At 50.2% G+C, this 16,849-nt stretch overlaps 1 protein-coding gene across 3 annotated transcripts in view; it reads left to right on the top strand.

Annotated features, from left to right (window-relative positions):
- The window catches only part of ERG28 (ergosterol biosynthesis 28 homolog), a 99,893-nt gene that overhangs the window by 34,378 nt on the left and 48,666 nt on the right, over positions 1–16,849 (top strand). For all 3 annotated transcript variants that reach the window (XM_075330071.1, XM_075330070.1, XM_075330069.1), the window contains exon 2: positions 16,319–16,486. In XM_075330071.1, coding sequence (XP_075186186.1) covers positions 16,354–16,486 — 133 coding nt within the window. In that variant the 5' untranslated portion in view covers positions 16,319–16,353. The remainder of the gene's footprint in view (positions 1–16,318; positions 16,487–16,849) is intronic.

Raw genomic sequence — 16,849 nt, 5'->3', positions numbered from 1 at the left:
TACGCCTGGTGGGGTTCCAGCACTAAGTCCATCAACCTCTGGAACGTGGCCGGAGCGCCATGTAACCCAAAAGGCAAGACAACATAGTGGAAGAGACCCTCCGGCGTAACAAAAGCGGTTTTCTCCTTGGCGGACTCCGTTAGTGGCACCTGCCAGTACCCTTTGGTCAGGTCGAGCGTGGTAAAATATCGCGCCTGTCCCAGCCTATCAATCAGCTCATCCACCCGGGGCATGGGGTAGAGATCGAACTTGGATATTTCGTTCAATCTCCTAAAGTCATTGCAGAACCTTAAGGAGCCATCGGGTTTTGGTATTAGGACAATCGGACTAGCCCATTCACTGCGGGATTTTTCGATGACCCCCAGGCGTAACATTGTCTTTACTTCCTCCGATATGGCTTGTCGTCGAGCCTCCGGTACCCGGTATGACTTCAGGCGTACCTTCAGGTGGGGCTCGGTGACAATATCATGTCGTATCAGACTGGTCCTACCGGGCAGCTCGGAGAAGACATCGGGGTTCTGCTGAACCAACCGTCTGGCCTCTCGCCTCTGTTGCTTGGTGAGGGCTTCTCCAATCCTTACTTCCGGTTCGTCCTCTCCGGAGGTCGCTGGAGCCGGATGTGAACGACCCGAAGAGGAGGGAGGTGGGGAAAAAACAGCCATCAGGCTTTCCCGTTCCTGCCAAGGTTTTAATAGGTTGACATGGTATATTTGTTCAGGTTTCCGCCTACCGGGCTGCAATACTTTATAGTTAACCACCCCTACTCTTTCCTTTATCTCGTAGGGGCCTTGCCACTGAGCCAGGAATTTGCTCTCCGCCGTGGGGATCAATACCAACACCCGATCCCCGGGTTTAAAGGTCTGCACGGTGGCTTGTCTATTGTAGCGGCCGCTTTGCGCGGCCTGAGCCTCCTGTAAATGCTCCTTCACAATTGGCATGACCGCGCTTATGCGGTTCTGCATACCCAAAAAGGTTCAATCACACTTTTATGGGGGGTGGGCTCTTGTTCCCATGTTTCCTTTGCCAGGTCCAACAATCCCCGGGGATGTCGCCCGTATAACAATTCAAAAGGCGAAAACCCCGTGGATGCCTGTGGCACCTCTCGTATGGCAAACATCAAATAGGGAAGCATCATATCCCAGTCTTTCCCGTCTTTTGAAATCACCCTTCTTAGCATGGTTTTCAGGGTTTTATTGAAACGCTCGACTAAACCGTCCGTTTGAGGATGATACACAGACGTACGCAACTGCTTGATCTGGAGTAGCCGGCATAGCTCTTTGGTCACTTTAGACATGAATGGGGTCCCCTGATCCGTAAGGATCTCCTTGGGCAATCCCACCCGGCAGAACACAGCAAACAACTCCCGAGCTATAAGCTTTGCTGCAGTATGTCTGAGAGGTATCGCCTCGGGATACCGGGTGGCATAGTCAACGATCACTAGGATGTGTTGGTGCCCTCGAGCGGACTTTACGAGGGGCCCCACCAGATCCATCCCTATCCGTTCAAAAGGGACTTCTATAATGGGTAACGGTACCAACGGACTGCGAAAATGGGTCAGGGGTGCGGTAAGCTGACACTCCGGGCAGGTTTCGCAGAACCGTTTTACCTCCCCAAAGACCCCGGGCCAATAGAACCTTTGCAATATTCGCTCCTGCGTTTTCTTGACCCCTAGGTGGCCACTCATCAGGTGTTTATGAGCCAAGTCGAGGACCCGCCGGCGATGCGGCTGGGGCACCACCAACTGTTCTACCCCTACGCCCCGTATTTCATCTACCCGGTAGAGTAAATCCTGCTTAAGAGCGAAATGGGGGTACCTTACCTGGGCACCGGGCAGCTGTGCCACCCCGTCAACTACTGTCACCCGACTCCGGGCATGTATTAACGTAGGGTCCTGGAGTTGGGCTGTCCCAAACGTATCCGGGGACGCCTCCAACTCCGGGATGGGCTCGACCGTCTCAGCCTCTCCTGCCAATACCTCTAGGGGCGACCTATCGGGTTCACACTCTGTCCCTATCATGGTGACCCCTACGGCAGGTGTCCCGGATTCAGGATTGTAGGGCTCAGGTCCCGGACCGACCAATATCTGAGGGGACTTAGGGGGTCCCCTCCATAAAGTCCAAAAATAGGGCAGATCCCTTCCTAGGATCACGTCATAAGGAAGAGTGTTAAGAAGTCCCACCTCATGTTGCACCTGACCGCAAGGCGCTGTGATGGTGACAATCCCCGTCGGATAGTCGCGGCGGTCCCCATGTATGCAAACCACCCCCACGGTGCGTCCTGTGGCCTTTACTTTAGCTCTCAAGGTGGATCGCACAAGGGTCACTAAGCTTCCGGAATCCAACAATCCTGTAACCGGACATCCATTCACCTGTATTTGGCACAAGTGGGGCTCCGTCTCTGGGGAGACCAGGTCAGCGGTACACACCACCTGAGCATACATTGAACCCCGCCGGGTAACCCCACAATCCATGGGCTCCGTGGTGAGTGGACACTGGGCTTCCATATGTCCCACCCGCTGGCACCGCCAACATCTAATGGGGACGGAAACCCCCTTGACGGGTTGTCGTTTAGGGTACAGAACCTTCCGGACCTCAGGAATGGCGGCCGCGGCCTCAGATGGGATGGTAGGGGACTCCTGTACCGTTGTCAGCGGTGGGTCCTTGGCCCTAGGCTTGGAGGGGCCGGACCGACGGGCGGTACGCAAAGTCTCAGTGTCCCGTATCAAGTCCTGCGTAGCCACATGCCGCTCTACCAGGGACACTAATTGGTCCAGGGTACTCGGGTCCCCCTGTCCGACCCACCGTTGAACGGTGACGGGTAAAGGGCGCACAAAACGATCCACTACTACCCTTTCCACCATTTGTGCCGGGCTCAGAGTGTCAGGCTGCAACCACTTTTTTACAAGATGCAACAAGTCATAGGCCTGGGAGCGTACGGGTTTGGCTTCCTCATAGAACCACTGATTTACCCGCTGAGCCCGTACATAGGTATTCACCCCCAACCGAGCCAGTATTTCGGCTTTCAGGGTCACATAGTCAATGGCGTCCTCGGCACAGAGGTCCAGGTACGCTTTTTGGGGTTCCCCCGTCAGATAGGGCGACAATACCTCAGCCCACTGCGGGGTCGGCAGCTTTTCCCGCTCGGCCACCCGCTCAAACACCGCCAGGAACGCTTCGACATCATCACCCGGGGTCATCTTTTGCAACGCTTGTCTCACCGCTTTCCGGACGCTGCCGTCGTCACCCGGTCCCGGGGTTGTTGCTGCCGGTCCGGCACGGATCGACTTGGCCAGGAGAACCATCTGTTCTTGGTGCCTTTTTTCCTGCAATTGCAAGGCTTGCTGCTGACGTGCATTGGCCTGCTCCATCTGTTCTTGGTGCCTTTTGTCCTGCACTTGCAAGGATTGCTGCTGACGTGCATTGGCCTGATCCATCTGTTCTTGGAGTTTTTTTTCCTGCACTTGCAAGGATTGGAGCAGGTGTGCATTGGTCTGTTGCTGCTGTGCATTAGCCTGAGCCAAATGCTTTAGTATGTCCTCCATGGCGTCGCCGGGTTTGGGCTGTAGTATAGCCGCTCGAATCCAGGACATGCGCAGCTGGGTCACCAGGGATGGATGCTACACCTCACCGGCTGTCATGCCCGCCGATTCTCCACCATATGTGAGGTAGCACGGTCGGCTGCGCAGCAGAAGACACGGGATCCAGGCATGAAGGTTCACAGCACACGGTTTTAATGTCCAAACAAAAGTCCATAACACAATACATGTGCCTCTCCAGCAGAAAACTCAGGGAGTTCTGTTCACTCCCTCACACCCGGCACACCTGCCCTTGTTCCTGATTCTATTTAACCCTTCCTTCAGCCTGTAGGGAAACAGCATTAACCCTAGAGTGGATTTACTTTCTATCATAGAGTGAGCACAACCGGGGCGAGACATACCGGCCGTCATAGATAACCCCGGTCACAGTCTCACAGTATGTATTTATGTGTGTATGTGTCGCGGGCGGGGAGGACGCCGCTGCGCTGCGCTCGCTAACGCTCGGGTCCGCCGCTGCTGCGATGGCTGCTCGAGCGGTGGGCCAGATCCGGGGACTCGAGCGGCGCTCCTCGCCCGTGAGTGAAAGGGGTGGTTGGTCTGGGGGATTTAGTCTGTGACGCCACCCACGGGTCGTGGTGAAGATGGGCACCACCGCTGCTGGTGACGGGGATCCCGGGAGCGATGGTAGGGAGCAGCTGGGATGTTGTTTTCCCCCTCCGTGGGTAGGGGTCGGTGGTCCCGGGGCCCGATGATGTTGTGACGGGGAGGCAGGGTTGGTGAGGTGCAGGGACAGCGCGGCGCGGTGCCGGATGGCACGGGTGTACTCACTCAGCAAGAAGGGTACAAAGTCCTCGGTAAACCAAACGGCTGGATGGACGGGTCCCGCAGCCGGCTGCAGTGTCTCTCCCCGGACAGGTGATGGCGGCTGTCTTTCCCTGCACCTTGATGTTCTTTTGCTGACTACTATGGATTCCCAACGGTAGTCCGCTCCCCGGTGTATGGGTACGGGCGGAGCCCGTTTGCCCGCAGACGCTGGCTCTTGGGTCTCTAGCCTTAGGTGGTAGCTGTATACCCTCACGGTGTGGGCTGTTCCCTTCAATCGGGACTTTTGCTGTTGTGAAACCCCTGGGGTTCCAGTCACATTCGGATCTGACTATTGTCGGGGTCCGATGGCCCTGCCTGTGTGTGCTGGCTTCACTTCGCTCCCCGGTCGGTACCGGCGGGCCGTCGCCCGTCCCCGGTCCTACGGTTCCGCGTTGCTCCACCACTCCTGCAGACGGCCACCACCGTCTGCCAACCTTGCTGTCAGTGCCTGTGCCACAAACCCAGACACCCAAGTGTTTACTCCTCTCACTTCCACCTCCTGGACTAAAACTGTCATTTTTCCCGCCTCCAGGCCTGTGAACTCCTCGGTGGGTGGGGCCAACCGCTTGACTCCGCCCCACCTGGTGTGGACATCAGACCCTGGAGGGAGGCAACAAGGGTTTTTGTTTGGCTGGTGTCCCTGTCTAATGGGGGTGTGGGGTGTTTGTGTGTTATCTGTGACGACCTGGCTAGTCCAGGACGCCACATATGTATATATGTGTATGTATATATCTATGTATGTGTATATGTGTGTATGTGTATATGTATGTATATGTATTATATGTACAGTGCTGGCCAAAGTATTTGCACCCCTGCAATTCTGTCAGATAATACTCAGTTTCTTCCTGAAAATGATTGCAATCACAAATTCTTTGGTATTATCTTCATTTATTTTGCTTGCAATGAAAAAAACACAAAAGAGAATGAAACAAAAATCAAATCATTGATCATTTCACACAAAAATGGGGCAGACAAAAGTATTGGCACCCTTAGCTTAATACTTGGTTGCACAACCATTAGCCATAATAACTGCGCACAACCGCTTCCGATAACCATCAATGAGTTTCTTACAATGCTTTCCTGGAATTTTAGACCATTCTTTTTTGGCAAACTGCTCCAGGTCCCTGAGATTTGAAGGGGGCCTTCTCCAAACTGCCATTGTGAGATCTCTCCACAGGTGTTCTATGGGGTTCAGGTCTGGACTCATTGCTGGCCACTTTAATACTCTCCAGTGCTTTCTCTCAAACCATTTTCTAGTGCTTTTCGACGCGTGTTTTGGGTCATATGTATGTGTATGTATGTTTGTATTAGAGAGGGCAATATACACTGTATGTACGAGGGAGGACAATGTATAGTCTGTGCATGTACGAGGGAGGACAATGTATATTCTGTGCATGTACGAGGGAGGACAATGTATATTCTGTGCATGTACGAGGGAGGACAATGTATATTCTGTGCATGTACGAGGGAGGACAATGTATATTCTGTGCATGTACGAGGGAGGACAATGTATATTCTGTGCATGTACGAGGGAGGACAATGTATAGTCTGTGCATGTACGAGGGAGGACAATGTATATTCTATGCATGTACGAGGGAGGACAATGTATATTCTGTGCATGTACGAGGGAGGACAATGTATATTCTGTGCATGTACGAGGGAGGACTGTGACGTGGTTTGCGGCAGAGCAGTAAGGGACGCCAGGCCAAGGAACAATCCAAAGGGCTTTATTGGAACCACAAAGATAAAGCACCAAACAAATATAAATCCTTAAAGTCTGCAAGGAGTCCACAACAAAACAAAAGATCCAGGGGCGCCTCCCGGTATTCCAACGCCAGGGAAAATAGGGCAATTGTCCTTATATGAGTTCCTTGCGTCCAACAGGGTGAACAACAAAACGCAATCCCACGTGGCCACTGATCTCCAGTCTGTGACAGTCCATACACAGGCTCTAGGATCCGGCCTCAGTTATAGATCCTAGTCCTTCTCCAGCCGAGATCCAACTAACTGACCTAACATGGGTCTCATTGTTCTTCTCTCCTGGGATCAGCCCCTAAGGTGGACCCAACTCCGCCTGGACATTTGATGACACTTGATACATGAATGGACTTTAGAAGTCCTGTATCTTTCTTGTTTACCAAGTTGTGGATTGGAGAAGTCCCATGCTGAGAAGAACAAACAATCCCCCACCAGTAGTACATACAGGACAGTTAAGGAGAGACAGACTATTACACCATGAGCACAGGCGGGGGAAGGACACACTGTTACAAAACAATGTATATTCTGTGTATGTATGAGGGAGGACAATGTGTATTCTGTGTATGTACGAGGGAGGACAATGTATATTCTGTGCGTGTACGAGGGAGGACAATGTATATTCTGTGCGTGTACGAGGGAGGACAATGTATATTCTGTGCGTGTACGAGGGAGGACAATGTATATTCTGTGCGTGTACGAGGGAGGAAAATGTATATTCTGTGCGTGTACGAGGGAGGACAATGTATATTCTATGCGTGTACGAGGGAGGACAATGTATATTCTGTGCGTGTACGAGGGAGGACAATGTATAGTCTGTGCGTGTACGAGGGAGGACAATGTATAGTCTGTGCGTGTACGAGGGAGGACAATGTATAGTCTGTGCGTGTACGAGGGAGGACAATGTATAGTCTGCTTGTATGAGGGAGGACAATGTATAGTCTGTGCATGTACAAACCACACAGTGTAAGGGCAATGCCACCAAATACTAATGACATGGAGAAAACGTCACTGTGCAGAAAGGAAGAAGGGAAAAACCTGCAGATGTGTCTGTATAGAGAACGGAGGGAAAAACCTGCAGATGTGTCTGTATAGAGAACGGAGGGAAAAACCTGCAGATGTGTCTGTATAGAGAGCAGAGGGAAAAACCTGCAGATGTGTCTGTATAGAGAGTGGAGGGAAAGACCTGCAGATGTGTCTGTATAGAGAGCGGAGGGAAAAACCTGCAGATGTGTCTGTATAGAGAGCGGAGGGAATCTTCTGGCTTTAAAGGGAACCTGTCAGCAGATTTTTCACTATTAAACTAAAAGTCTCCCTTCTGCAGCTCCTGGGCCTCATTCTTTGAAGGTGCGCCTTGGCCAGGACTCCACTTCCAGACTCCAAAAATAACTTTATAAAACATGACCGCCACATATGCTAATGACCTGTGTGGCTCAGATGGGTGGGTTCATTTTCGGCTCCTGTCCCCCTCCTGCCGCTGATCGCCGTCCTCCTTTCATGATTGATGTAATGACGCCTCCGTCATCTTCCTCCTTGCTCTTTCAAATCTCGCGCCTGTGCAGTCATGTCCGCTCGGGCAGGCGCAGTTCGCTCTGCCATATCGTGGGCAGAGCAGAAAACATAGCTGCCCACGCGCGCGCCGTGAGCTAAATGCACAGGCACGAGGATTAGGTCGGGTACGAAGAAGACGTTGGTGAGGTCATACACAGCGCTGTAACAGTGTGTCCCTCCCCTGCCTGTGCTCATGGTGTAATAGTCTGTCCCTCCTTGACTGTCCTGTATGTACTACTGGTGGGGGATTGTTTGTTCTTCTGAGCATGGGACTTCTCCAATCCACAACTTGGTAAACAAGAAAGAGACAGGACTTCTAAAGTCCATTCATGTATCAAATGTCCAGGGGGAGTTGGACTCTTCTGCCCACCTTAGGGGCTGATCCCAGGAGAGAAGAACAATGAGACCCATGTTAGTTCAGTTAGTTGGATCTCGGCTGGAGAAGGACTAGGATCTATAGCTGAGGCTGGATCCTAAAGCCTGTGTATGGACTGTTACAGATTGGAGATCCAGTGGCCACGTGGGATTGTGTTTTGTTGTTCACCCTGTTGGACTAAAGGAACTCATATAAGGACCATTGCTATATTTTCCCTGGCGTTGGAATACCGGGAGGTGCCCCTGGATCTTTTGTTTTGTTGTGGTCTCCTTGCAGACTTTAAGGGTTTATGTTTGGTGCTTTATCTTTGTGGTTCCAATAAAGCCCTTTGGATTGTTCCTTGGCCTGGCGTCCCTTACTGTTCTGCCGCATACCACGTCACAAACTGGTTGGCAGCGGCGGGATCAGAGCAGAAAGAATGGAGGACAACGGCCAATTAACATCTAGAATCAGAACCTCAGAGTACAAGAACTGGACTGTGGTGAACCTACAAACAAAGGCCCGTGAATTAGGAGTCGGCTACAAAGGACTTTCTAAGGAGCAACTAACTGGAGCATTGGAAAACGCTTGCCTGCAAGATGGTACCGAGGAAGGATTTCTACAGCAAGGGGAGGAAAGACGGGAGCTGGAGGTAAATACCCAAAAAAGTCAATGGGTTGTGTGGTATGAGGAGGAGATGGCACTGCTTAGAGATGAGGCCACCATAGAAGATAAGAGGGAGGCCATTTGCAGAGCTCAAGAGAGGGCAGCATTGCTGGAGAGGCTTGCTGTGGAAGCACTTAGAGGCTCCAGACAAACTGTAACCGCAGCACCCACTATGAGGGAATTCTCCAGAGTGTCCCGCAAGGACTTTAAGCCATTTAATGAAGCTGCAGGCGACATTGAGGGCTTCTTCCAGGACTTTGAGCATCAGTGCCGATTAATGGAAGTCCCAGAAAGAGAGCGAGTCAGACACTTGGTGGGCCTCTTGGAGGGTGGAGCTGCCGACGCCTATAGAGCTATGGAATTGTGGGTATGGGGAGATAAAATAGACCATTCTGGAACATTATGCCGTGACCCCAGATACTTATAGGACTCAGTTCCGTACATTAGCCTGTGATGGAGAAGTGTCTTTCAAGATGTATGCCCACAGACTGAAACAAGTATGCCATCGCTGGCTGGAGAGACAGGGGTCCTTAACTTGGGAGCCCTTCCTCCAGGTCATCCTGAAAGAGCAGTTCTATGCCAGGTGCCCTGCTGAAATCATGGAATGGGTGCGCGAGGGGAGACCAGAGACAGTGGAACAAGCTGCTGCTCTAGCTGATGAGCTTCTCACCATCAAGCCTCAATGGAAAAGGCTACTAGTCAGTGAGAAAAAAACTACCAGCTCCCCAACACCAGTGGTCCCTTGACCTCTGGCCTCCAATGTTCACCATCCCATTAAACTACCAACACATTGCGGACCCCGTATTAATGTGCCTCCTACTACTCCTGCCTCCTCTTTGGGAGTACGACGTGGAGAAAGACTCAGACTCATAGAACGTAGATGTTATGGATGTGGGCAGCTGGGTCATCTGCAAGCTCACTGTCCAGGTGTTCGGAGGCAAAACAGTTACAGACCCCCTTTGCCTGTCCATTTTCTACAGACACCCTCAACAGGAGAAGAGCTGGATTCACTCCCTGATGATTCAACAAAAGACTGATATGTTGACTTCCCTACCAGGAGTCTATGGGGTGCAAGCCACAGCCGCCCGTTCTTCTGATTTTCAGCATAAACATCTACAGGAGGTCGTGCTGGATGGCCAAAATGTTGTTGGCTTTTGTGACATTGGGGCTTTTCTCACCATCGCAGATCCCCAAGTAATTCAACCAGAAGCAATGCAAAAGGGACCAGGAATTGCCATTGAATTGGCTGGAGATACTCAAAGATACATTCCAAGAACGAGTGTGACCCTGGATTATGGTTTTGGGGCAAAACAATGCATGATTGGTGTGATGAGCGGCCTTCCTGCAGACATTCTTCTAGGGAATGATGTGGGGAATCGTCAATGCCACTTTTTCGGTGCGATAACCAGAAGTCAAGCCAAGAGAGCAGCAGATGTGGACGTGTTCAACCCATCAATGGAAATGAGGCCACCCGAACTGCTGTCACAGCCGGTGAGTGATTCTTCTTGTGGGTCTCATATGAATGTCACTTGGGATAAAGTTCAGTTTAGACAAGAGGTAGAGACTGACCCCACCCTGGCTAGCTTTAGAGCTCGGGCTGAAGTAGGGCAGTTAGGAGAAAATGGGGAAAAAATTATCAGGGAAAACCCGCACCGAGAGACGATTGACTCAAATTTTCTATTGGCCTGGAATTTCTCAAGCAGTGGCGCATTTCTGCCAAACTTGCGACATATTTCAGCGTAGAGGGCAACCCAGAGATCACACAAAGGCACCCTTGCAACCACTCCCTATCATAGAAGAACCCTTTCAAAGAGTAGCTGTCGATCTCATTGGACCACTGGCTAAACCAAGTAAATCTGGAAAGCAGTACATTCTCACTGTTGTGGACTACACCACCCGATATCCAGAAGCCGTGGCCTTGTCAAGTATTTCTGCAGCCAAGGTGGCCGAGGCCCTTGTTAAAATTTTCACCCGAGTAGGATTCCCAAGTGAGATCTTATTGGACCAAGGCTCCCAGTTCATGTCAGAGTTGGTGCAGTGTCTGTGGCGCACCTGTGGAGTACGAGCAATTCGAACTACAGCATACCATCCTCAAACCAATGGACTTAATCAAACACTGAAAAATATGCTAAGGGCCTTCACTGACAGAGATTCCGACTGGGAGAAGTACCTACCCCATCTCCTGTTCGCCTGTCGGGAAGTTCTCCAGGAGTCCACTGGGTTTTCCCCCTTTGAACTACTCTATGGAAGAAAAGTCAGAGGACCCTTAACTCTGCTAAAGGAATATTGGGAGGGGCAAGTTGAAGATACAAGAACCCCTGTTGTTCCATATGTCCTCAAGCTTCGGGAAACCCTGGCTCAACTTGCAAGTTTGGCTCAGGATCATGTACGGATGGCTCAAACCAGACAGAAGACATGGTATGACCGCAAAGCACGCTATCGAGAATTTGTAGATGGACAACAAGTCTTAATTGTTCCCCATCGGCAAAATAAACTCCAGACAACATGGGAGGGTCCCTTCCGGGTTCTCAGAAAACTAAACGACACCAATTACCTTCTTGCTCTAGATGATCAGGGTCTAAGACAAAGGACTGTCCATGTGAATATGATTAAGGAGTACCATGACCAGACATTACCTATGATAGCAAGCTGTCGGCTGGCTTCAGAAGATGGTCAGGAGGATGAGGACCCATTACCTGATCTTGTTGAAGCAGCCAGAGCACCATCCACTGTGGAACAGGTTCCTCTGAGAGATCACTTAGATTCCTTACAGAAAAAACAAATGCTGGGAGTGCTCCATCAGAGACAGGCTGCTTTCTCATCCCGACCAGGTCGAACCACAGTAACCCAACATCATGTGGACACTCAGGGCATCCGTCCCATACAACAGGCTCCCTACCGGGTACCAGAATCAGTTAGAAACACCATGCAGCATGAGCTGGAGGAGATGTTACAGCTTGGGGTGATTCAGGCCTCCCATAGTCCTTGGGCCTCTCCTGTTGTGTTATTACAAAAGAAAGATGGGAGTACTCGATTTTGTGTGGACTACAGATGACTAAATGAGCATACCATCAGTGATGCTTACCCAATGCCCCGCATTGATGAACTTCTAGACCGGCTAGCTGGGGCACGATACGTCACCACCTTGGATCTCAGTAAGGGATACTGGCAAATTCCCCTGACGGAGGAAGGTAGAGAGAGGTCGGCTTTTATAACCCCCTTTTGGTCTGTATGAATTTCTCAACATGCCTTTCGGAATGAAAAACGCCCCTGCAACCTTTCAGAGAATGGTGGACCAGATCCTCCGGGAATGTGGCAACTTCACTTGTGCCTACCTGGATGATATCGCCGTCTTCAGCCACACATGGGAGGAACATCTGAATCAAGTAGCTGTTGTTCTTGACTGGATTCTCGCAGCAGGCCTAACTATTCGACCTGATAAATGCCAATTGGGGATGGGTGAAGTCCTATACCTAGGGCATCGAGGAGGGAAGTTGCGTCCTGAACCTGCTAAAATCCAGGCTATTAGAGACTGGCCTGTACCCCAAACCAAGAAACAAGTAATGGCTTTTTTGGGCACTGCCAGTTATTACCGAAAATTTGTTTCTCATTTCAGCTCTGTGGCCAATCCCCTAACAGACCTCACGAAGAAAACGATGCACCGGCTGGTGATCTGGACTCCAGCCTGTGATCAGGCTTTTAACCAGCTGAAGGATGCCTTGGTCTGCGACCCTGTTCTGGCTGCTCCAGACTATAAAAGAGGAGATTCATTGTGCAGACGGATGCCTCTTCTTATGGATTGGGAGCTGTACTCAGCCAGGTGAATGCAGCCGGGGAGGAGCACCTCATTGCTTACCTCAGCAGGAAACTGCCGGACCGAGAAGTGGCCTATGCAACTGTTGAGAAGGAATGTCTGGCTGTAGTATGGGCCCTTAGGAAACTAAGGCCGTATCTGTATAGACGAGAATTCACTGTGGTTACTGATCACAATCCGCTCACCTGGCTGAACAGAGTCTCTGGGTACAATGGACGGTTACTACGATGGAGCCTGGCTCTTCAACCCTATAACTTTACAATACAATATAGAAGGGGCAGCCAACACCAAAATGCAGACGGATTGTCCAGGCTAGAGGAGCCCTGAGTCAGGGTCGGCATGTTTATGTATACTTGGCAAGCGACCTGTTGAGGTCACTAGTCCGTACACAAATTGAGGGGGGAAGGGGTTGTAACAGTGTGTCCCTCCCCCGCCTTTGCTCATGGTGTAATAGTCTGTCTCTCCTTGACTGTCCTGTATGTACTACTGGTGGGGGATTGTTTGTTCTTCTCAGCATGGGACTTCTCCAATCCACAACTTGGTAAACAATAAAGAGACAGGACTTCTAAAGTCCATTAATGTATCAGATGTCTAGGGGGAGGTCCTGATCCCAGGAGAAAAGAACAATGAGACCCATGTTAGTTCAGTTAGTTGGAACTCGGCTGGAGAAGGACTAGGATCTATTGCTGAGGCTGGATCCTAGAGCCTGTGTATGGACTGTTACAGATTGGAGATCAGTGGCCACATGGGATTGCGTTTTGTTGTTCACCCTGTTGGACTCAAGGAACTCATATAAGGACCATTGCCATATTTTCCCTGGCGTTGGAATACCGGGCGGTGCCCCTGGATCTTTTTGTTTTGTTGTAGACTCCTTGCAGACTTTAAGGATTTATATTTATGTTTGGTGCTTTATCTTTGTGGTTCCAATAAAGCCCTTTGAATTGTTCCTTGGCCTGCGTCCCTTACTGCTCTGCCGCATACCCCGTCACAAGCGCCGTCCATAATCCCGCGCCTGTGCATTTAGCTCAATGGCGCGCGGCTATTTTTTCTGCTCTGCCCGCAATATGGCAGAGCGAGCTGCACCTGCGCGAGCCGACAGAACTGCACAGGCGCGAGATTTGAAGGAGCAAGGAGGATGATGACGGAGGCGTCATTACATCAATCATGAAAGGAGGACGTCGATCAGCGGCAGGAGGGGGGACAGGAGCCGAAAAACAGCCCCGTCCATCTGAGCAACACAGGTAATTAGCATACCTAAGGGCTAAGTTTTATAAAGTTATTTTTGGAGTCTGGAAGGGGAGTCAGGGCCAAGGTGCAGCTTCATAGAATGTAGCCCAGGAGCTGCAGAAGGGGACACTTTTAGTTTAATAGTGAAAAATCTCCTGACAGGTTCCCTTTAACTGTATGAGGGAGTCGTAGAGTCAGAGTCGGAGTCGGAATCAGGGAAATTGAGCAATCAGAGTTGAAGTCGGAGGTTTGGCTTACCGACGCCACAGCCCTGGTATGTACGAGGGAGGACAATATATTCTGTGTATGTACCAAGGAGAACAATATATACTGTGTATGTACGATGGAGGACAATATATACTGTGTATGTACCAAGGAGAACAATATATACTGTGTATGTACGAGGGAGGGCAATATATACTGTGTATGTACGAGGTAGGGCAATATATACTGTGTATGTACGAGGGAGGGCAATATATACTGTGTATATACGAGGTAGGGCAATATATACTGTGTATGTACGAGGGAGGGCAATATATACTGTGTATGTACGAGGGAGGGCAATATATACTGTGTATGTACAAGGGAGGACAATATATACAGTGAGGGAAATAAGTATTGGATCCCTCACTGATTGTGTAACTTTCCCACTGACCTAGACATGAACACTCTATAATTTTAAGAGTCGGTTAATTTTAACAGTGAGAGAATATCCAAAATAAAATCCAGAAAATCCCATTGTATAAATGATATAAATGTATTTGCATTTTGCGGAGATAATACATATTTGAACCCTCTGGCAAACAAGACTTAATAGTTGGTGGCCGTTCCCTTGTTGGCCGCCCATCAGTCAGACTTTTTTGTAGTTGAGGTTTGCGCACATGTCAGGAGGAATTTTGCTCCACTCCAAATTTCCAAAAATAGGCAAGCAGCTTGGTGAGAAGGCAACAACTGTTGTCGCAATTATGAGAAAATGGAAGACACACAAGGTGTCTGTCAGTCTTACTCGGTCTGGAGCTCCATCCAAGATCTTGCCTCATGGGGTAAGGAGGATTCTGAGAAAGGTGAGGAATCATCCAAGAGCTACACAGGAGAACCTTGTCAATGACCTGGAGAGAGCTGGGGCGACAATTTCAAAGATTATGCTAGTAACACACTACACCATCATAGATTACAATCCGGCCAGGCACACAAGGTCCACCCTGCTCACGCCAGCACATGTTCAGGCCCATTTGAAGTTCACCAGTGACAATCTGGATGATCCAGAAGAGGCATGGGAGAAGGACATGCGGTTAAATGAAACCAAAATAGAAATGTTTTGTACTGACTCCACTCGCCGGTTTTGGAGGAAGAAGGATGAGTACAACTTCAAGAATACCGTCCCAACTGTGATGCATGGGGGTGGAAACCTCATTCTTTGGAGGGGCTTTTCTGCAAAGGGGACAGGACGACTGCACTGTATTGAAGGGAGAGAGGATGGATGGGGTCACGTATCACAAAATTTTGGCCAACATCCTCCTTCCTTCAGTAAAAGCATTGAAGATGGGTCGTGACTGAGTATTCCAGCATGACAATGATCCAAAACCCACCGCCAGGGCTACTAAGGAGCTTCCCCGTAAGAAGCATTTCAAGGTCCTGGAGTTGCCTAGCCAGTCTTCAGTTCTGACCCCAATAAAAAAAAAATCTATGGAGGAGCTGAAACTCATTGTTGACCAGTGACAGCTCCAAAACCTGAAAGATCTAGAGAAATCTGTATTGAGGAGTGACCTGAAAGACCTGGAGAAGATCTGTGTAGAGGAGTGACCTGAAAGATCTGCAGAGGATCTGTACGGAGGAGTGACCTGAAAGATCTGGAGAGGATCTGTACGGAGGAGTGACATGAAAGACCTGGAGAAGATCTGTGTGGAGGAGTGACCTGAAAGATCTGGAGAGAATCTGTACGGAGGAGTGACCTGAAAGATCTGGAGAGGATCTGTATGGAGGAGTGACCTGAAAGATCTGGAGAAGACCTGTATGGAGGAGTGACCTGAAAGATCTGGAGAAGATCTGTATGGAGCAGTGACCTGAAAGATCTGGAGAAGATCTGTATGGAGGAGTGACCTGAAAGATCCGGAGAGGATCTGTATGGAGGAGTGACCTGAAAGATCTGGAGAAGATCTGTATGGAGGAGTGACCTGAAAGATCCGGAGAGGATCTGTATGGAGGAGTGACCTGAAAGATCTGGAGAAGATCTGTATGGAGGAGTCACTGATATTCCTGCTGCAGTGTGTGCAAACCTGGTGAAGAACCACCGGAAACCTCCGACCTCTGTAACTGCAGACAAAGGTTTCTACCAAATATTAACTTCTGTTTCTCTATTGTATCAAACACTTATTTCATGCAATAATATGCAAATTAATTATTTATAAATCCTACAATGGGATTTTCTTTTTTATCGGCAGTGTATAAAATGCTCATTTTCCTGTGTGTGTGTGTGTGTGTGTATATATATTTCATTGTGCCTGTATTCCGTTGGGCAGTGGTTTATGCCCCATTCCTCTGGTCTCTGTAGGATTCTTAATTCCATTTGATCGCTGTTCTTTCGAGATGAGCCGCTTTCTCGCCGTCTTGCGGAGTTGGCTGATGATGGTCGCTATCATTGCGGCTGGGAACACGCTCCAGAGCTTCAGGGACCACAGTTTCCTCAGTGACAAGCTGTATACAGGGAAGCCTGGCCAAGGTAAATGTGAGCCCACCTGCACCCCTCACACACCAGTAAAACATGGCTCCCATGAGGTGTGGGGGCAGGGTTGTCTGATGGGGGGCAGGGTTGTCTGATGATGGGGGCAGGGTTGTCTGATGGGGGGCAGGGTTGTCTGATGATGGGGGGCAGGGTTGTCTGATGATGGGGGGCAGGGTTGTCTGGGGGGGCACGGTTGTTTGATGGGGGCAGGGTTGTCTAATGGGGGGGCAGCATTGTCTGATGGGGGGGCAGGGTTGTCTGATGGGGGGCAGGGTTGTCGGATGGGGTTACTCATTGCTATGCTGTAGCTTAGGTGCTGTGGCGGAAGCAGAAGTGATGAGCCCAGGGTGCATCATGTCA

Source organism: Anomaloglossus baeobatrachus, chromosome 12 (genome assembly GCF_048569485.1).
Source record: "Anomaloglossus baeobatrachus isolate aAnoBae1 chromosome 12, aAnoBae1.hap1, whole genome shotgun sequence".
NCBI lineage: Eukaryota > Metazoa > Chordata > Amphibia > Anura > Aromobatidae > Anomaloglossus > Anomaloglossus baeobatrachus.
This window is presented reverse-complemented; position numbering and strand designations above follow the sequence as displayed.